Here is a 22,570-nt window from a genome sequence, read left to right as displayed (position 1 = left end):
TATTTTCCCGCCTGGTAGGGGTTTTAGAATTCAGTTGGTGGTTTCCACCTCTTGTTGCTGCTGTGCCCAAGGAGAGAAAGGGGAACAGCTGCGGGAGGCTCGGAAAGGTTTTCTGATGTAGTCATCGGGGAGGTGCCACTCGCTCGTGCGCTCTTTTTTTTTTCCTCTCCATTTCAAACTGATTGATACGTCTCTACAAGTTGCTGGGCTTGGGGCCGAACCCGTCGGAGTCGCAGGGACACTTCTGAGAGCTCACTCGGGGCTCTTGGCATTGCGTCTGGGGGCTCATTCTTGCTCCCGGAAGGCAATCGGAGACTGACATCAGTCAGCCCATCCAGGAGTTGGAGGGATTCATTTGAAAGTGATTGTTTCCCCTCCTGCTCTCCAACCAAGCTGTTGGGTTGGTGTCGTCCTGCAGGTTTGGGCATCCCAGCTCCGCCTGGCTGGCTGGTAGGTGACCTCTGCTCTTCATTCACTCTGGTGCACTCACACCCGACCGAGAAAAGCACGCGCAAGAAATCCCCGAGGCCAGCGCCTGCGGTGTCCTCTCCCGCCGCCGCCACCGCAGTCCAACTCCGCCGGGGGACCTGCTGGAAGACAAGGAGAGCCAAACTTTTTTTTTTGTTGTTGGAGGTTTGCGAGGCAAGACCGCTCCTTGCCAGCTTAGTTGCCCCTTAACCAGTTCCAGGAAGCCGGCAGGGCTGGATTTGTGGCTACGGATCCCCACCCTTCTCAGAGCACCGCCCCGAATCTGCAACACCTACAACGCTTCCGAGATTTCCAGAGGCTGTCCAGTTAAAGCACAGAAGAGGCCACAGGCGCGAAGCCCCCTATCCACACGGAGCCCTCCTGCAGTTTCCCACCGGCCACAAAAGTAACTTGGAGCGAAGCGGGGCGCAGTGTGAGGGCCCTGGGCGGCGGAGACCTGTGCAGCCTGCAGCGCCAAAGCTGAGCCGGGCCGGCGGGCCAGTGTATGTCTCCCCGCGGCCGCGGCGCGCAACTCCCGGTGACTGTGCAGCGTGCGCCGCCGCCTGCCCCTACCCGAGCTGCTGCCGCTCGGCCCGGCGCGCACCTCCTTCTCCCCGGGTGACCGGCCTGCCGCCGCCTCCCTGCACACAGCTTGGCACTCCTTTCCCCGCCCTCACCGCCACCACCGCACACTCGCTTGTTTCTCTTCATCTTGTGATTTCTTTTTTTTCTTCTGAACCCTCCAGTTGGAAGTGTGAGTTTGTATTTAGCCCCTCCACTCCACTGCCTCTTTTCTTCTCCCTCTCCTCCCTCTCCACGGCTTGTAGTGTGACTCTTTTTCTCACCCCTTTTCATTTTTATTTATTCATATTTATTTGGCTCCTGCTCTCTCGCTGTCTCCTTCCATCCCTCTCTCCGGATTCCTGCTCTCTCCCCGGAGTGGCGCGTCCGGGGCTCCGCCGCTGGCCAGGCGTGATGTTGCACGTGGAGATGTTGACGCTGATGTTTCTGGTGCTCTGGATGTGTGTGTTCAGCCAGGATCCGGGCTCCAAGGCCGTCGCCGACCGATACGCCGTCTACTGGAACAGCAGCAACCCTAGGTAAGGCAATAGGTGGCCAAGAGCCTGGGCTACTCGGGCTTCGGAGCCCTGCGGAAGGAGCCGCAGCGGCAGCGGGGACCAGCGCGCAGCGGCTGCCGGCAGTGCTCACTCTCGGAGCCTACGTCGTCCAGGCGCTGACGCCTTTGGAGGTGTCCGCGGGAAGCGCTCCAGTGGCGCCACTCTTTGTTGAGCTACCGCGGAGAGGTTGGGCGCAGCTGGGAGTCCCCGGGTCTGCCTAGACCGGCTGCCTCTGCTGACAGCGAGGAGACTCAGAAAAGGCGGGAGCCGGGGAGCCAAGACTTTCCCCGCTCACCCGCCTTGGCAGGCTGGCCGGCATCCCGATCCTGGTGCAGGGCTTGGGCACTGGCAGCCCCGGGTGCGTCCCGCCAGGAGCTCCTGCCAGCATCATGGGTGTGCAGGGACTGCAGGGAGAACCCGCCAAACATCCTCAAAGTTGTTTCTTTTCACCCTGTTTTAATTTTTTTCTTTTCTTTACTCGGTGCACTCCGACAGTGCACGGGCTGGGTGAAGTGGGGGGGCTGGGAAGCGGAAGCTTTAGGTTATTTTCCTCTTTAACTGCGAGGAAATGATCTGGCCCCTGGGTCAGTCTGGGCCCAGCGCACTTGGCAGTTGAGAAGGTTCTCCCACCTCTTCCACCCCTGGGTGGGCTCAAGGTGCCAGAAAGTTTGATCTAATGCGGGGTTACATCTTGTGTGCGGAGCTGCTGGAGTTGGCTGAGCAGGGAGATGGGAGCCCTCCGTCCGCGGCCTGGCGGTGTGCAGCCCTAGAAGCTCACGCGGTTTACCTGGAACTGTTTTTGCTGCGGTCCCCGAAGCCCGCTGTGTCCGTGGGAGGCTAGAGGTGGGCGCCCGGGACCGCCCTAGTGTGGCTGCTGGACCGTAGCCACCTGCGGACGTCCCTTGTTCACGGACCCTGAATGTGGGGTTGGGGTAGGGGGATGTCCAGGGTGCGGGGTGGACCCATCCCGATCCAGAACAGCTCTGAGCCCTACTTTTTCTCGGGCCTGTGGGCAGCAATCTGCCCTACTGGGCCTCAATTGTCTGCCTCTCTGGGACCCAGGCCAGCTTCCAGCTGTGGGCTGGCCTCGGTGTCCGCCCGGGAGGGAAACAGCATCGATTATACCCCAAATCTCTGCTCTTTCCTGGGCTGATGTGGAAGTTGGTAGGAGAGTGGCGGGAGGCTGAGGGGAGAGTTTATGGTTGTCGCGCACCCAGCTCGCCTGGGGACAGGGGTCTGGAGAGCGCTTCCAGTGCTTCCCACCTCCCGGTGGACCTCTCTGCGGCCCTCCCACCTTCCTTCCTTATGCACGCCTGAGAGGGATTCCCCACTTCAAGTAATGTCAGCTCAGGTGAAGATGGGCAGGTTCCTCCACAAGCGGTGCAGCAGTGCCGAACAGAGACAAGAGTTCCCTTCGCCCTGCTACTCGGAGAAAGACAGTCACACCCAGGTAGTCCAAGCCCTAATTGCTCGCCTAGCAGAATTGGAGACATACCTGAAAGTTTGGTTAAATTAAAAAAAAAAAAAAAGTCTTCTGGAGGTGGGTGGTGGCATGGGAAGCTATTTCTTCTTTGACATGCCCCTTACCACTATTAGAAAAAGAGAGAAAGAAGCCATCCTGCCAGAGGAAATGCCTTTTATTAAAGCTGACAAGACAAATAGAGCAAGCTTTGCAGTTGTGATGGCGTTAAAAGCAAGCCTCATTTATACCCGTTGGTTTTATTCCCCCTTTGGGCTTTATTAGACAGCATATATGAAACGGAATTTATATTTGTAAACTTTAGCGCCTTATTAAATAGAAGTGAAGTTTGTTAGTTGAATTTGGGACGTTTTGCTCTTGGTAGTCTTTCCTTACCCACTCCAAACCTCGCAGTGTGGTCTTTTTCTCATTCATTTATTTGGATACTTGGGTGTTCCCGTTATCTGGGTTTAAACAGAAAAACCAGGCATACCCTCACTCTGCCCCGCCTTCTTAACCTGTCAGGCTAGTCTGAGTTAGCTTGAGGATATTTTATCTTAGGTTGTCTCTGTTTTATGCTTTTGATACTGTTGTTTGGTTTAAGATTAGCGCATTGATTTTTGTCACAGGTCATGTTTTCAGTAGATATGCCCTGCCTGCAGAAAGCTCTTCTGCTCCGGATGCCACGGTAGCTTTGAACCTGCCCAAAGTTAATCTGTAGAATTCTGAAAGACCAACAAGAGTATTCTCAAGTCAGTATTCTAGTTTGAGGTTTGTGGAAATACCTTTCTATTTGATCATTATCAGCTTGATAATGTTCCAAAGAAAGAAAGAGGTACCTCCCCTCCCAAGATACTCAGCCCTAACTTTAGTATTCTTAGAGGTTTATGGACTTATTTATCTTCCTGTGTTATTACCCTGAAACTTAATTTTAAAATAATATAATTTCAAAAGTCGGTACTGGATGGCAGACTTATCTCTGAAATGTTAGGTAAGATGATACTCCCTTGATGCGTTAAGTCAGATTGGATATAGCATAAAAGGAGCCAAAATGCAAGCTAAATAATTTAGAAATAAATACAGTTTATCACAAAAGACAGTGAAGAACTATTTTAGAAAATTTGCACCAGTTTACTAAATTTTATAAATTCAGTATTTTATATTTGCTTTTCATATGTTATCATTATAAAGGTAATCTAGACATGCCTTTTTGTTTTACATAAATCCTATCTTTTAAGATTTTACCAAACTAATAATAAAATCAGAAGATGTCAGTCTTTTAGAAGAAAAAAGAAAACTTTAATTGCAACTTAAATAGATTAAAACCTTTTTTTTTTCTGAGAGACTTAAAGTTCAGTGGACACATTAAGCTACTAATGATACTGTGCAAGTGAAATAAATATATTTTAGCTTATACCAATGAATTTCAGTATAAATTTGTGTTTAAGTAGCATTAGGAATTACATCTTGATCAGGGAGCTTAAATATTTTATAGTAATTTGTGTAGTCATGAGTTTATTCACTACATTGGGTTTCATTACTGACTCCATTGCTACCATAAGCATCCATTGATTTAGGTTCATAGAAGAAAAGATATTAAACTTATTTGCTGTCAGATAGTTTTACTGTTAGAATCTGTCTTCCCAGGTATTCACTTCTGGGAAGTGAATGTTCAATTTTCAAATGCTAAAAACTTTTTAGTTGTTGGTATTTATTGGGCGGTAGGCCAAACTATTTTATGTGTTGGATTGGCACAAATCTCTGAAATAGCAACTGAAAACTATCACTCCAAATAGAAATAATATGATAACATTTGCCTAAATGCATCTTTGCTCTTTTACAAATTTGAAAAACTATGAGTTTCACCCTAAGTAATGAAAGAATAGAATGATCCTTTTAATGTTATGCTGAATTCGGAACTGGCTAAGTAACTTTGAGTAATGAAAATCCAAATCCAGGAGAATATAACTATTTGTCCTTGATTTCTTTAAGAATGTAAAAAGCTTTTAAGTAACTTTAAATAAGAAATAAAACTTTATATGCATACTCTCTTAGTAGCTACTCTTATAAAGATACACATGACTCAACGTAAAGAAGATCTCAGTTAATCTGAAGCATGCTATAAACAGTTTTGTGCTTCCAATGAGAATATTGTTTTAAACACTCTGTATATATGGAAAAATTCTTGGATTCTTTTGACCAGTTGCCAAAATGATGCCACGATAATTAAAGATGTCTCCTACTGCTTGGCATTAATGGGTGGAATAGTGGCAAATAAAACCAGCACACTTGAAGAATACTGATTCCCCTCAGTTAGTGCCTTGCTTCTGTTAAGGTTTGAGGATCACCGATTTAAAGTGTTATTCTCGTACAAGAAAACATACCTCTATAATTCACCCGGGATTTACTAAATTTTAACCTAATCATATGTTTTCTTTGGACTTTCTCAATTCTTGTAGGGACTTGTAAATTAAATATTTCATGTGAGAGTAGCAGGTAATTGACACCATTTAGTTTTGTTAACATGTAATCTTGGGGTTGTGAAAGTGATGTGAATTCTAGGTCAACACTCCCAAATCTTCTGGCAGCATAGGCCATATGTATGTGGCTAAGTAGAGAGAAGTAATTTCTTCCTAATCATGATCCCTGGGCATTTTTCCTCTTTCAAAATTTACTTGTTTTTTTTTTTTTTTACAATCTGACCCCTCAGTATCTTAATGTACGTATGCCAGTGTGCCAGCACTGTGCCTTCTCCACAGACAAATCAATGAAGTCAATTTGGTTTGCCTCTGAGAATTTATTTTGAAGAATGGTGGAAAGCTGATTTGGGTTTTGAATATGATTTATCATCAAACTTGTAAAGGATTAACTTTGTTTTCAGTGTTTTAAGTAATATTGTTGTATGTTGGAAACATAAAAAGGGCATTACTTGGAATCTTTTAATTTTATTAACTCTGAGCCGCTATGTATTAGGTCGTTTCAGTAGATGTAATGAGATAATTTTATTATTTTGATATTTATTTGTGTCAGAATTTATATAAACACTCGAATAAATATAAAGCTATTTGGCAGAGATTTATATCTCATGTTTTTTACGCTTACCCATTTAGACCTGAAGTGAATCTTCCTCTCTCCCCCTATTTTATGGAGAAATTTGTAAAAGAGAAGTATGCTTCTTTTTTGGGGCCAGTTTTCCATAGAAGTTTGAAAAGGGAAGTTACCTACTGAGATGTTAGTTTCCATCCGTTTTATGCATTATGTTATATATTCGTAATAAGCTATCTGAAGTAGTCAGCTGTCTTTAGGTGAGTGGAACATCAATGATACTTGAGGCTCACTTGTCTGTACAGTCTAATTGGGCATTTCTAGTGTGAGACCAAGGTTAGTACACCCCTTGTGATTAAAAGAATCAGAGAGAGCCTTCAGTAGCTATTACTCCCCGTTAGTTGATTTTAGTGATATTAACTAAACCATTGGTTCACTGAATGGATATCTTGTTACCATGTGTCTTCTGACTGATAATCAATAGTTTTAGAGACTTTCACCTTTGAATGCTAAGGGTCAGGTTTGGGAGGAGTATGCAGCTATTTGGGGGCAAGTTAACCTTGTGAATCTCTTGCCATTCAATCTTGCAAGATTCCTTCTGAACAGGCATTTTATTGCATTTTGTCCACTGGCCTGATTTCCTGTTGGATAGGGACAGATAAGATGAACACCTCCTTTTCTCCCCTGTTGCTATGTACCAAGTAAGCTACCAGCTTCATGCTGGGCCAAGAAAATGAAGGAATACAATTAGTCCTTCAGGAGTCCTGGTCTTTGCAGGGGACTTGGGAGAGGTATATGGTAAAACCATGTACCTTTGAGAAAGAGTGAACATTAAAATATAAAATGAATGAAACATAAGAAAATGTTATAAACAGAATTTTATATAAGGATAGCATTTGGTGTATTGCTTATTTAGTGGTTTTTTTCCCCACAGTATAAATCATTTGCTTAATATCTTTTTAAAAAGAAGACACTCAGCCTTCTTTATTTTTCTGTTCGTTTTGAAAAACTTCAGGATAGTGATGATGATTTAAAAAGCTATGATATCTTAAGTAGTGAACCCATCTATGTTGACTGATTATAAATTACCAATTTTCTTTTCAAAAACAGTATACAAACTATTAAAATAGCAGCTCTGATTAGAATGTCCATGTTGAAAAATAAGCCTTTGTGTCCCCAAGTACAGTAAGGAAGGCCCTGGCCGCTCACACAGGACACTCAGTCAGGATCAGTCTTCTGAACTGAGAACAAACTGCCTTTTGATCCCTGGTGATGGATAACACCTACATATTCAGGTATAAAACACTCAAGAGGAGAATAAGAAATGAGGTATTAACATTAACTTTTAGGAATGTGTCTTACGGTAGTGGTCTTAGCTAAACATCAATAAATTACTGTCTTTTTTAAGGGCCTGATTTATATTATTAGATTTATATTTTCATCTGCTTCTCAAGCTATATCCTGAGCTGTTGGGTGGAAAAATTTCTTGTGATTAATTTGAACTTCCAGTGTTTCTGAATGGGATATTACTTGCTACCAGATCTGTTTCCTCTTAAATTTGTCCACATTTATGTTTTCAAAATTCAGTCAGTCATAGCCAAAGCAGCACAATGACACAGAAACGCTTAGTTTAAAATTAAAAAGTAGTAATGTAAGTTTCTCTGTACCATAACTATTACGCATAGTTTTCACTATAAACAAAAAAGTTCCTCATATCTTAGTATTCTTGATAATTATACTCCTTCATGTACTTTGAAGGATTTATTGTAAACTGCTGATATCTCTGCACTATTTTCTGAAGTATGTGTGGATATAAAGTCTTGATTTTGGTGGCTTTTGTTACCGTTTTCAAACAGTGAGCCGCAGATTTCAGTAAAAACATTATTTTAAAATAGTGAAAACTTCTAGTTAAAGTTGTCTAGTTGCTGAGAGACAGTAGTGTACCACACAGTGATGCTTAGCTTAGCTTTCATTCAGGTAGAATTCTATCATTTTCAATAAGGAAAAATAAACCTTTGTCATCTTTACAAGTATCCTTCATACAATTGACAGGTGACAGCTTGAGGAAAATATTACTGTCAGGTCTTATTTTCCACTCAGTGAGAAAGAAAAATAGCTTAGAGTGATTAAAAAAATCTGTTTAAAGATTATTACAAAATGTAGGGAATGTCTTTAATTTTTATGTATATGTCATAGAATTAATCTGCCATTTGCTTCAGGGAAGGTCAGCAAAATGAAGTTCAAGGAGTGATTGTCTAACAAGTTAAGTTCCAAATACAGTCGATGCGTTTATAACAGGATATCACTGGATATTTTTGATGCGATTCTTTAAAAGATATGATATCAATGTTATTTCTATCATTTCTTATCAAGTGACCTGATTTTCATGACTGATGATCATTATTCTGATGTGAAGTGTAAGTGGGACTGTTGATCATGTGATATCTCCGTGTGCATATGTGTTGGACAAGTCATGTTATTAGCACATAAATATTAGACCTTATGAAAAATATTCTTTGCTATTAATAATTTTAAATAGCTGCTCAGTGTAATCTATAGGTTTCTTTGTGGAAGTGCATGAATACATACTTGGAGATTAGAAAATATGACTAATTTTTTGTTTCCCGATTTAGGAAAGCTAGGCTTTTGGCTTTCAGTTAAATCAGCGTTTTTCTTTCTCCCTTCCTTCCTTCCTTCCTTTCTTTCTTTCTTTCTTGTTCCCTAGAAGCAGCCATCTTGTTTTAAGACCGATTTTATTTCTCTCATGAAAATGGTTCGGCAATGAATATGGACGATAGAAAAGGACTGAACCACTTTATAATCATTTTGTCAGGGTCTGCCTTTAAAGCTCTGTCTTAAATTATTTGTGAGTTCATTAAAATACTCTCTGCTTGTATTTAGTTGTTAGAAAAGGATGTTTTAAATTAGTAATAGTATATTTTTAACTTAGGCATATTATATTTTTAAGGTTAAATTTTGGGCTGTACCATGTTTACATATGTAATTTTCTCCTGAAGTTTACAGCTTACTTTTAATTTCAATGTAATATATTAATAAACTCTATTATCATCCTCCATCCTGATTTCCTTTTTCTGACAGTATGAAGTACTCTCTTTAATTTGTTGATTTTTTTTTCCCCCAAATTGCTCAGTGGTACCAAGGATCTTTCTTTGGTAAGAGAGGTCTTGATAAAAATGTGAGTACCTCTACAAATGAAGCGCTCGGGGTGTTTTAAGAAGCAGTATATAAAGTCAGAACCTCTTTGTAAAATATAGGGTCTCACTATCTCACCACTAAATCATTCCTGTGAATTCTTATAAAAATTCCTTTGGAAGTAAATTCACATTTGTAATTAAAATTTATAAGAGTATATCAACTGAGTCTGCTATATTTTCCACCATATTTTGCATTTTTGGATGCATTTGGAAGAACATGTGGCCTAGTAAACTTTACCCAAAATTTATACTACTCTTCTTGCTTCTGCATCTGTTTGACGATGTTCGGGAGCATTATTCGCATGTACTGCAGTAAAAGCAGAACTTCCTTAAGATTAATGTCAAAGTAACCTGACTCAGTCTGATTAAACTGGGCACAGATTGAATACTACTTATGTCACAGATTGCTCCAGTTCATTAGAAGTAGGACTTTTCTGTGGTTGTAGAGACAGTGTAAAGGCAATAAATAAAATGCGTGTTTTAAGAATGAATATGCACCTCATGGAATCCTTATTAAAGTCCAGGTATGAGTTGACAATTTCTGTACCAAACAGCTTTCCTCTAGTATCCATCACCCATTTTTTGTTGACTTTCTGGAGAAAACTAAAATACCTGAGTGCTCAAAGTGACCTTTTGTTTTAAATGAACTAATAGATACTTTTTTTCTTGCTGCTTCTAAGCTGTCAAGAGTGCCCATTCTCAGTGTTCTTAGTGACTTATTTATATATGTAGAAACTTTAGTTAACAATTAACTCTTGCCTCTTACTTTGAAAATACATATTATAAAATTAAATGAAAGTGTTTTCTCATTAAAAATGCATTTTGTAGTTGGAATAAAATCAAACCATGGCCTATTTTGGTTGTATAATTGTAGGGCAGATGGCTATCTAGATTTTGAAGGTGGTGGACATGCTGCCTGATGTTTCACGTTCCATAGGCCCCAGTGGGACATAGGACTTTTTCACATTTACTGAACTGTAATAATGTGTAGAGGACTTAACCTCTTGGCTAAGTTTTTATGGGACTTAATTTTATGGAGACAAGTGGAAATGGGGAAAATAATTCTAAATATGGGGAAATGTTCCTTTGTGTTTAACAATTAGGTTAAACAAAGTGGGAGCAAATGAGCCTAGTTCCCCTTTCATTGTTTCAGGGCAAGAAAAAATACAGACAGAGGTCGGCATGCGGGAGCTGTGACCTCTGCCCCACACAGCATGGCCGCTGCCCAGGCACACAAGTGTCCCGAGCCACCACCGTAGCAGGGTGCTTTTTGAAGTGACTGACACTTTGAGATGGCGAACCTGAAATTGCTTCTGTAGTTATTTGCAGTTCTCCAAAGGATCAGACTTTTTAGCTTCAGCTTTAAGTTCTTCCCTTACCTTTATGAAAACTGTTCCTTTGTTTGGTGAGACAGAACTTTCGTGACTTCTTGGTGGGCTCTGTGTCCCTGTGGGCACTGTCCGTCTTTGCCTCCCATGAAGTCCTTCATTGGGTGGGATAATGGAAGAGGGTCAGATGTGTGGTTGTGCCACACCAAAGTGTTTAGCTTTATTAAGCTAATAATAAATTATGTATTTTTTATTAAAGACAGATGAAAGTCCTTTTCTTTTCGTCTCTGCTCTGCAGTCTCACTAGTAACCCCTGGGTTCAGAGAGACATTAATGGTTTAGATACTGTGGCATTCAGTGTTTTCCTCCTATATCTGTTTACCGTTACTGCTTCAATAAACTTTTATGCCTGTTTTGGGTGATTTCTGGCAGGGGATCCATTTATTAAAATTTAGTGACCCAGCACTAAGAGGGGTACCGTTCAAATAGTGGTGCTTCTGACAGAGTTTTGTGTCAAACTAGAGAAAATAATAGGGAAATGAAAGCTGCCAAAATGTGTCTCCCAATTACTAATTAATCAGGGGAGAAAGGACCTTCGTGACAGACTGGGGTCCACTCTGACAGCACCTTGGGGGAGGCTTAACTTTAAATACTGCAGGAAACAAAGCAAGCCTCCTGGGGGGCAGCACCCAGACACTTGATATCACAAGTACTATCTTTTTTTTTTAAGTCTGCGAAAAGCAAAATAACTGAATTTTTGCACTCTTCACGGATAGTATTAAAAAATAAAGCTATTCTAAGGAGTATTTCTCTTGTTAATAAGCAGTACCTTTATTCTTATTAACATTTGAATATAGATACAATAGTATCCTTCGTTTTAGTGCCGCTGTAACCTTGTATACATACTGTTACTGCTGATAGAGGCTCAGGGAAACAAACATTGTTTTCTATCATATGCCTGATATCAATTATTTTGAGCATTACTGTAATTAAAGAGCAAAACTTTTTCCTCCACTGCAAATACATGTTTTTTGCTGTCCCAGAGGTTCCAGTCCCTTCTGGAAGTGTTCACACTGTGGTTGCTAGATCCATAATTAAATGCCTGTTATTAGTGTATTTTTTTCCATAGCATGTACAACTTAAAAAGAAAAGGGTCTTGTATGGAACTACAGCTGTCAGGGGAATAATGAAAACTAGTTACACACTCTGCCGTCACCGTTGTCAGCTACACTCTTGGGAAAACAACAGGACAGAGTGTGTGTAGGGGTGTGTGTATGTGTATACAGGAAAGTGTGTGTGTGTGTGTGTGTGTGTGTGACATATATATATACCAGGCATATCTGACATATCTCATGGCTCATATATATATAATAAAGGACAATCTAATTCAGTTAATTAAAAAGAAACAATTCTTTATTGGGGAAGGAGGGGCTCCTTGCTTTAATATCCTGTGTAATATGGACTGAGAGAATCAGCAACATTTGTGACTCTGAATATCTCATTATTTTGAGTAGTATTTTGGAATAGTCTTGTCATTGATACATCTATGCTATTAGTGTATCTGATATTTCTTACAATTATCACTTATAAATAATTCCTTCACTTAGCTCTAGATTTTTGTGTTGATATCGGCTTTCTGAAGACTCATCATTAGTTCATTTATTGCAAAGAGTTCTCTGTTGCTCTCTTTCTCTTGTGATGTCTTTGGGTACTTCTTTGTCTTTGGGCCTGTCTACCAGTAGGTGGATTTGAGAAAGAAAACTAAAAAATTACTTTTCCTGAAACTTAATGGGAGCTTTGATAAGAAAAGACTGTGAGGCCACTGAATAACATGAGATTTTGGAATCAATTTTGCATTTCAATCATCCCTGCCATCCCTGTTCTGTGGTACAACATATAGTGTTTACATTTTGATTCCTTGAGTGAATTCTCTTTACTGTATTTAAAACCAAAGCCAAATGAGTGATTTGAGAAATTATATGATGATTTTAACTTATTTTCCCGAAGTTTTCACATTAAAGCAACGGTATAGATAATATCTAAAAGTAATTATATATTCCTATCTGGAGTCTCTAAGAGTGAGAGTTGATAGAATACTTTTTAAGTGACAGGTGTAAACAATGGGAGTTACACGGCAGAGTCAGAGATGAGTAAGAAAGTATCTGTACCCATAAGGAACTCGCAGTTTTGTGCAGATACAACTGTGTACCTGCAATTACAGTGCAAAGTAGAGAATACTGTGTAAGAAATATTCATGTGTAGATTTATTCAGCACAGAATTGTCACGTGTCCGCATGGGCCAGGTATTGTTCTCAGTGCTGGAGATGTCACAGTGAGCTGTATGAACTGCATCCCTGCTGCCATGAAGCATCATGAAGCATTCAGTTGGCAATTTCTAGATCACTGCTTCTCACACTCGAATCTGCACACAAATCCTTTGGGGGCGAGTCTTGTCGAAATACAGATTTTAATTCAGCAGATGTGGGGCTGGGCCCTGACGTCCTGCATTTCTAACAAGCTCCCAGATGCACCAGGGCCCTGAACCACTGTGTGAGCAGTGAGGTTCTAGATAAGCCAGAGAGAGAGATTACTGCTGGTTCCTTGTCAAGGACTCTTGGTTGTATTTGCTCTACAATTTCTAGATTGGCTTCATATTTGCGTGATGAAAGTTAATTGTGTTAAGGACTAGAAGTCTTCCTTTCTAGCCACTTTTCCCCCAATCACAGACAAATAAAATAGATTTTTACATTCAGGATTATGCACCACTAAAATTACAGCACTTGTAAGTTAAGGAGGATCCTGTCATAAAAGTCCAGATATATTTATTTGCAAACCCTCTCCGGATGTACTGTATGTTGCAAAGCCAGAATTAAACCTCAGAAACAGATTTTTTTTTTAACACTTTCAAATTTAAATTCATGTAGTTAAATGAACCCAAAATGTTCATTTTACATTCAGCATGGAGGATGACTAACAGTGTCTCTGCTCCCACTGGCTGGGTTTCTTGTGGGCGGCTTTCAGGAGCCTGCACTGCCAGGGGAGTTATAAACGACTTTGGGGGGAGATGTCTTTCTGCTCTCAAGCTCTGTGATGCTCATGTTCCTAGTGAGAAGTCTTTGTTGCTATGGGGTCCAGGAAGTGTAAAGCCTGTAAATATGCTTCTGCTTTTTCATAATATATATATATATATATATAAAACTTATATATAATTGCTTTTTCAAAATAAATATTATGTGATGCTTGTAGTACCAAAGAATGGAACTAGTTAAATTCAGATTACTCTGCCTGCTTACTTTTTGTTGTTCTTCACTCTGCGTGTATAAATACAATATGACTAATGTCCTAAGTAAACTTTAAAGGCTGTGAAAGCATCACAAAGTAGACTTATTAGCCAATATACCGCTATGAAATGGTTGTAAAAAGGAAGATGAAACTATACCGTAAATCAGCTATATTTTTACAAAAAAAAAAAAGAGGAAAAGGACGGTAAGTGTTCTTAATTCAAGTATCCTTTTGTTTTCATAACAATTTTTAGAGCATTGGGCAGGGTGAGGATAGTGAATTAAGACATTACTGTGTGTCTGTGTTGTGCAGTTCATGTTTATACCTGCCGTGTTGTGAGTAAGCACACCGAGACAGACTCTGAGGGGACAGCCACAGAGTGTCCAGTGTTACAGTTCAGGGTGATTAAAGAAATGCAAGAAGATTCTGTGACTGTGAACTTCAGTGGTTCCTAAAAGAGAAATGTGGTGTGTGCTTAGGTGATTTATTAAGTTTAAAAATATAGGATCTCTTTATTGATTAAAATGAAGTCATTTGCATATGTAAGCAATGGCTTTGTTCAAAGTGGAGTTGATTTACCTAAGATTTGTGGTCATTGCTGTGTTTTGTTAAAGAAGATGCTTAATAATATTTCTAATGATTGTTTCCCCTCCCTTTTTTAAAAGGGGAGAAACACATTGAGTGGTTTTTATTTTTAACTCAAGGTTACTAACACTAATTTGTCATCAGATTAACTGGCTGTAACCAAGTTTGCGGGTCCACTGATATGTGTACATTTGTAGATTGTTCTGACTGTGTGAAGTAAGAGCACTGAGTTCACGGACTTTTTCTGTTTTGAGTTTTTATAGTAGCATCTGTGTGGGATAAAACTTCAGATGGGTTTGGATGTACGGAGAGTGAGAGATTAAAAACCCTATGTCAGGTTGGATTTTTCAATTGTCTTTGTTAACATTTTCTTGTTATGTTTTAGACCTAGTTAAATTTTCATTCTAGTTGAGTTGTACATAGGCCATTTATAGTGATGAACCTGAGCCTCAGTTTCTTCACCATAATAAATAAAAGGCATAATAACAGTAGTGTATCCCTCAGACTTGTGAAAGTTCAAAGGAAAGTATATCTGACAGGACTTTATACACTTAGAAAACCATTATGAAGAGAACAGGCATTAAGAGGGTCACCTTGCCTTCTGCACTGCATCTCCCTGTATGGTTCTGTATGTTCTTGTAAGTGGTGTAGAACAGATATTCTTACAAATGAAAACTTACTTTCAAAGCATGGAAGAGTTGACTTTTTAAACGATAGACTGAGTCGTATTATTTTGCATTTATGTTGTCCCTGATAGACATGATTTATGCATTTACATCGGGTTGTCTTTGAAAGAAATTCCCATTTTAGGATTTATCTTGTGGTTTCTACAAGAGTAATAATGTGTGAAGAATGACACTTGAGAGGCAAGTCTGCCAGGACCTTTTTCCCAGGAAGGAATTTTGATCTCCTTTGTAAAGTTGGTCAAGTTTATCTTTAATGTCCTCTCGGCCCTTCTAAGTTTGTCTCTTCTATGTGTTTTCCTCTTTAGGCTTCTAAAGCGCTAATATTCGGCTTTGGACTTCACAGGTATAATGAGATATCTTCATCTCGAAGGAGAAATTAATGAATGCCAACACCCTCTTAGGGAATGCTCATATTTCCAGTGAGGAGCTTATCAAAGCAAATCCGTTCTTGTCGGGGCTGCTCCTTTCTGTCCCTGGGACCCTTGGATTCTTCTGAACACGTTTTAACCTTTTGACACCTCTGTGCCTAAAAAACTCTTGTTATCGACTGCTTTTAAACTTCGTACCTTTTAATTATATGCACATGAATACTAGTAGCATAAATAGGTCATAACGGCATCTAGCTGAGAAAGGAAACGGAATTTGTCAAGGAACATATTTTAATGCATTGAAACCTGAGTAACACGTTACTGTCAAAGGGCCATTTGCCTGTACAATTGTCTGGTGGTTATTAAAAGCAGGTTGCACTTCATATGTTTATAGTTACTTTGGAGAATAGCAAATGCGCCTGTTCCTTGTTTTGAAATTGCAATCATATACTTAGATAATTATTTTATAATGTTGTTTTACTCCTGAAGGTACAAACCTCACTTATGCCCTCCAATACAAGGTACTGATTCATAAGGGAAATTGCCAGTGACCCTTATGTACGGTACCCAGAAATTTAGTGATGGCTGAGGGCAGCACTTAGCCAGCAATAACAATACTGAATTCAGTATTAGCAATACCAAAATTGTCTGAAAGAGTCTTTGGAACTCTACATCACGGGTTTCCCTTAAAAAAAAAAGTGTTTTAATATTTAGAATTGTTATTCTCAATGGAATACTAGACGGACCTTTGTTCTTGTATTATTTAATACAAAAGCGGGTTTCTTTCATCCTGTAAATTGGAATTTAAGATTTGTTCAGGGAATGAGCTTGCTATGAATTTATTTCAAGTTTAAAACTTTGTAATTTTATGTTAGTTGGGTTCAGTGTCTGATGAATGAGTAATGGTTACAGCCTCTCCCCTGTTTCAGGCTTCCTTTCTTGGCAAAGGGGTAGTCAAGAAGTTTTTAAATTTTGATGACTTAAGTTATTGATACCTTGTATTATTAAAAATATAATTCTGTATACTCTCATATCAGTTTAAAAGTATCAGCTAGGGACTTCACCTCAGCTAGGCTGACTCAGTATTTTCCTTCCAGGAGAGCACGGTGATTGACCAGATGGAGTGTATAGCAATCCACTAATTCCTTCAGATGTAGAGATGATTGAGTTGCATTTTAATTTTTAGCTTTTATTAGTATGGTAGATAATGTAGCAAAGGCTAGAGCTGAACATATTCCAGTACATTTGACAAATTTAGACAAATATAAGAGAACAGGCCCATCCAATTACACCTAACCTTTTACCTCATAATTTTTGGAGGTAAGGTAGTTTGACTTCTCTTCATTTCTCTTTGCGAAATGCCAAATTATGTCAATGTATTTTCTATGGTTAGAATATAGATAATTATGAACTGCCTTTCATACTAGGGTTGGCACAAGCTAGAATTTTAAGTTTAGATAGTCGCAAATCCTCTTCAGTTTCTCTTGCTTTACACTTTTCAGATCATTTGTTTCTGTCTTTATGGAACTATTGTAAAATGTGAATGGGATGTGTAGTCAGGTCTTTCAGCAAAAAGAACAAAGTACTTATTGATTTGAATGGAATAATGAGCAATCGGTTACAGCAGGCAACTATGAATTTCTTTCCTCGGGAATCTGACTGGAAACTCTAGTAATTTTATGTGGCCTTAGTCATTTCAGTAAAGTGATTTCCCGGTTGTCACTTTAGGTAAGCTTTATGGCAGTTGACTTAAAAAAAATAAACCAACTATGCAAATACAAAAATATTTACAATTAAATAATTTTAATAGATGACTTCTGCATTTAGCTCAACAAAAAGCAATGTAGGTCCGCAGGAAAACCCCATTTGCTCCAATATGGTGTTAACAACAGCTGTTGGTCCTGCCCTATCTCGCCTCCCACCTGCCATCTGGGAGTAAGCCACTTTCACTCTCACAAAGAGAATGTGACTTTTTTTTTCAGGTACTGTCTTCAAAGCCATAGAATAGTCTTTGCATTATTGCTGAGATAGCAGACACACAGACTACTATTGACCATAAAACACTCTTAATTCAGAGTGTTTGGTAATCACAACTTTTAGGATACATTTGAATGGGTCATGTACATAAGATTCTGTTTGGAAGTCAGTCAAGGAGTTTGGACTCACTTCACTTGGGGCCCTCACGCGCTATTCCAGGCAGAGCAGGCAGACGAGGCAGGCTGTGGTGGTTGATAGGACCAGGGCCCTGCTCAGAGGTGTACAGGGCTCATATTAGGTGGATTTGCACCACAGTCTGACGCGGACTTTTAAGACTGCAGTAACATGTTGCAAAGTGATTGATTTTTCTCCTTATACATTGCTAATTAGTACTGAGAGTCTAACCTGCTTTGTTGAAGAACTTCCCTTATTTTCTGAGAAAGTGATTTGGACAGTAATCTATTTACTCTATCTCTACACCCCTCTTCTCCCTTGTTAAAATAAAACCTAGAAACCTCTGGGGACTCCCAACTGTTGAGTTCTGCTTGGAAGGAGCTTTAAAACAGTGGCTCCAAACCGAAGTAAATATTGACTGGGTCTGGGGCCGAAGCCGGCTCAAAGCCTCCTATTGTTCCTCCTCAGTCAGCACTGCAGAGCCGGCTCAAGTATGCATGTGTTAGGAGAAGAAAGGCTGCGGCGGGCAGCGAACAGGGCCCACAGCTGAACTCGTAAATGCGCCAGAGAGGAAAGGGAAGCCGGCTACAAAGCTGGCGGGGACTTATTCTGGGTTACAGGGAATTGGGGAGATGATGTGCAAAATCACCTTCCGCCCTGTCTGTTGCAGAGAAGTTTAAGGTACATGGAGCTGTCTTGGTGGGTCCAGCTCATCTCTGATTGAAACCTCCATGCCAGCAATGCTGTCTTCTCCAGGGCAAAGGAAATGTAGCATTTTGGTGGGTGTGAAAGATAGGGGGTGAACCTGGATGCCAGCACAAACACTCTTCCTCCCTGCTACCTGTGCTGGGGCCCCATCAGCCGTTCCTCCCCAGCTGTCATGTGGATTACACACTCTCTTGGGTGTCCTAAGTGCTTCTGCGTCCCCCCGGGTGTCAGATGGGCGAGGAAGAACCATATGCCAACTAAAGGAAATTTCTGAAGTTCTGAAGAGGAGCTGTGCTCATTATGTGAAAAATTAAAGAAAAAAACTTTTTTTAAAAAATTAAATCACTTAAATATGGAACAGATTCCCTTGTTTAAAGTTCAGTACTTTGAGCAAAAGCTGGCTGTATTTTTGCCATTCAACTGAAGAACCAAAACAAACAGCTGGCTGACTTATGTTTTAGTGAAAACCACCCCAGTACATTTACTAACTGGAAAAGTAAACATCCCTGAAAAGAAATTCTCATGTGTCCTGACTGCAAAGTGATTTTTAATAAATACACAGTAAAACCAATAGCGTATTTGGATTGTTATTCATTTTAACTGATAGCGCAAGCATCCTGTCATCTTAAATGCTGGGTCTCCTGTGATATTTGAGGTGAACACGTCAGTGCTAAAGACCACATGCAGGCAGATACCAAGACAATGAGAAAACTCATTAATTGTCAGGGCAGTGATCAAAATGTTCTGCTTCACTCAGGCCACTCATAAAGAACAACAAACACACACACAGTGTCGCAGGAGAGCGTGGAATGCTGTGTGCTGAGAGAAGGCGCATCTGTTCAAGGGTATCAGGAATTACTCCCTGGAAGAGGAATAATGTAGTCTAGGCCTTAAATGATGTGATTTTAATCAAAGACGGAGAGAAGTAGTAGAACTACAGGGATCCGTAGCCACAGGTATAAAGACGTGCTGGCTCTGACCTCGTAGATGGACTTGGGGGATACACAGAAAGTAGTTAATTCAGAGTGAGGGGATCCTCTGGTGCAAGTACCAGAAGCATGGGTTGGTTAGCCATGTTCTGGGGTATCACTGTGAGGCTCCGAGTCAGGTATCAAGGGGGACGGTCATTGTGGTGGATTATCCTTTGTAATGGATGACGTATATTGGGCTTCTCATGTGCGTTATCGTTGTTCCACACTGTTGTGTATCTGAGCCACTCTGTAATTGCTTTGTAAATAGACTGAATGCTAGAAAATGTTGAAGGTGTTCACGTTAGGTTTGGTTTATAAGTGCTTAGGTGGTGGTAAAACTCAGGGTGATTTTAATCTTTCCAGAAGGAACCTGGGAGTACTCTATGATATTTGAATTGTTTCACTGATTTATGGATTGAGTGCTTGTTATCAAACTTCTTTTAAACTGCACCCCCCTCCCCCCACAACACTGTTCAAAAAATTGTAAAATTGAAAAAGAAGAACAAAGCCTACCCAACAAACACCAGGCTGCATTTGGAAGAGGCTGACATCTGGGTTGCAGCCACCTCTCTTCCCAAGCTGACCGAGCTGTGGTGAGCCCTTCAGGGTTTTTGAGTCACACTTTCAAAACTCCTAACTAAATAGAGTCTTGGAGAGTAGGAGTGGTTTGCTTGGCCATGGAAGTGCTTGTGTGCCCCTCCAGAAATGGAGGCATTCCTGAATAGTCCATTTATTGAGCATTTATTATATACCATGCACAGTGGAACGGCTTTTAGGGGGGGAAATGCTCTAATGATCCTTGTTTTGCAGGTGAGAAAACTGAGTTTTATACACTTTGAATTTGGCTGAGAAGTGGCCCTTAAGCACTTAGCTGGCCTGCATGGAAGGACACACTTTGCCTTCAGTGAAATGTTGGCAGGTGACCCTGGGACAGGATTTCCGAGGATGCCAATGGAGGAGAATGAGGCTCTGCGCTCATGTGAAAGGAGGGTTAAACATATCCACACTTACATGCCTTCTGCTTGAGCATTTAATGGACTGGACAGGTAGTAAGCCACAACTGTTGTACCCACAGCAGGTAATTAGTACAACCAGAGGCTAAATGTTTTGTAGACTTGTACTTTTTAGCTAATTGTGAGGGCATGCATATATACAGTGTGCGTTGAATATGAAGAAGAATCTGACCGCTTGGGAATTCTCAGGCCAGCTGGCCGCTCTCCCCTGCATTCAGGCGAGCTCCATCCTGAGGGCTGACCAAGGCAAGAAACTATGTTTGAAAAATATCAGAAGAAATTCAGAATATTCTTTGAATAAAAGTTTCAAAGTTTTAAAATCATGTGGTCAGGAAATTTTCCCCTATATTTAATCTAAATTCCTACACTTCCAGTCATTTTTGGCTTGTATAATAACAATATAGATTTACTTACATTTTAAATGCTGCTTTTGCCTAATCCAAAGTAAACACATTCTGAGCAAGAAGTGAGTGTGTTTTAAGCTATAGGGAACAGTATATGAGTGCTTGAATGGACTCTATGTTCTTTTGTGTCCCAAATCCAATCCCCCATTTCCCTTGTTTCTTCCTTCATCACAGGAGTTTGGCCCTATGGCTTCACAGCCAGTAAATTTTTCCTGATTAGTTGCAAAGACAAAAGAGCCCTGATCCGATGTAGATGGATCAGGTTCCCAGCTAATCTCCAGGGAGACAACTGGAGGGGGAAGAAAGACTTTTGGCACCTTATCCATTGTGGACATCTGCTTTGCCAGACTAACCAAGGTCTTTTAGTTGAAAGGTGTGCCTGGACACGTTAGGTGATTCATCCTTCATGCACTGCCCTTTGTGCCTCTGCAGTGGAAGTTGTCACCCCGCCTCTTGATTCAGTTGTTTCTGTGAATAGTGTTGGTACGTGGATCATACCATACTTCATGTGTGCCGTCTGCATCCTTGTATATATGTGTTCTGTTCCCATTATCTAGATTATAAGATTCTTGAGGTCAGGGATTGTGGTTTACATTCAGAAACACTAGACACAGGGCTAGCCCATGATGGTTAAGAGTCTGAAATTCCGGGCACAGCTCTCAGCTCCTCTACTAACTACATGCTGTAGACCTGAACAAGTTACTTAACCTTTCCCTGATTCGTCTTCCTCATCTGTAAATGAGAATAATAATGTGCCTATCTGATAGAGTTCCTGTGATGATTAAATGGTGTGTTAGTTTAGAAAAATGCCTGGCACATGGTATGCAGGTAGTATTGGGTTGGCTGAAAAGTTCATTTAGTTTTTTCTGTAAGATGGCTCTATTAGTGCTTGGTTGTCTTTAACTTATTTTGAAACAATTTTGTTAGGTTGTATTGTGACAGCTGTCATGTTAATGTACATTTAAAAATAAATCACAATTGGTGAATTTTTGTGTAGCCATTTTAATATTTAAGATGGAAGAAAATGTGCAACATTTTCAGCATGTTATGCTTTATTATTTCAAGAAAGATAAAAATGCACCTGAAATGCAAAAAAAGATTTGTGCAGTGTATGGAGACGGTACAAAGTGTTTGGGAAGTTTCGTGCTGGAGATTTCTCTCTGGACGGTGCTGCACAGTCAGGTAGACCAGTTGAAATTGGTAGCAATCAAACTGAGACATTAATTGAGACCAATGAATATTATACCAGGTGGGAGATAGCCAACATACTCAAAATACCCAAATCAGTAAAGTTATTGGTGAAAGTGAAAAAGATGTCTTTTATTTTATGGAAAAAACCATGCAGAGTTTTTGGCCAATCCAATAAATGTTAGCTAATAAATACTTTTGAATGAATTTCTGCATTTTTCATTATCTCTTTACATGCAAAAATATATATCTTGTAGTGGTACAGAGATATGTCAAGGGCAGAGCTTTGACTGACGTTGGAGTTAGGGGGCCTGGGTTCAAATACTCTTTTTCTCTAGCCCTGTTTCCATTGGTGTAAAATTGTAAGGGTGAATAGTATGTGATGATTCCATGAGAAAGTGAATGCATACAAAAGGCCTGGTGCATAATATTCCCTCAGTGAAAGCTAGGGAATTGTTGTTGTCCTGATTCATTAATTTGGAGAATTAATCACTTGAGTATTGACCTATAAGATATATTTTGTGTCCATAGACTTCCTCCCTTCATGTCATTTTCTTGCCTGTCTATTGCCAAATGTTTTG

General features: G+C 40.4%; 1 protein-coding gene across 2 annotated transcripts in view; it reads left to right on the top strand.

Moving 5' to 3' along the window:
- Positions 1–681: 681 nt before the first annotated feature.
- The window catches only part of EFNA5 (ephrin A5), a 271,521-nt gene continuing 249,632 nt past the window's right edge, over positions 682–22,570 (top strand). For both annotated transcript variants that reach the window (XM_045197654.2, XM_024563303.3), the window contains exon 1: positions 682–1,568. In XM_045197654.2, the coding sequence (XP_045053589.1) occupies positions 1,444–1,568 (125 nt within the window). In that variant the 5' untranslated portion in view covers positions 682–1,443. The remainder of the gene's footprint in view (positions 1,569–22,570) is intronic.

The sequence above is a fragment of the Desmodus rotundus genome, chromosome 1, assembly GCF_022682495.2.
Source record: "Desmodus rotundus isolate HL8 chromosome 1, HLdesRot8A.1, whole genome shotgun sequence".
NCBI lineage: Eukaryota > Metazoa > Chordata > Mammalia > Chiroptera > Phyllostomidae > Desmodus > Desmodus rotundus.
This window is presented reverse-complemented; position numbering and strand designations above follow the sequence as displayed.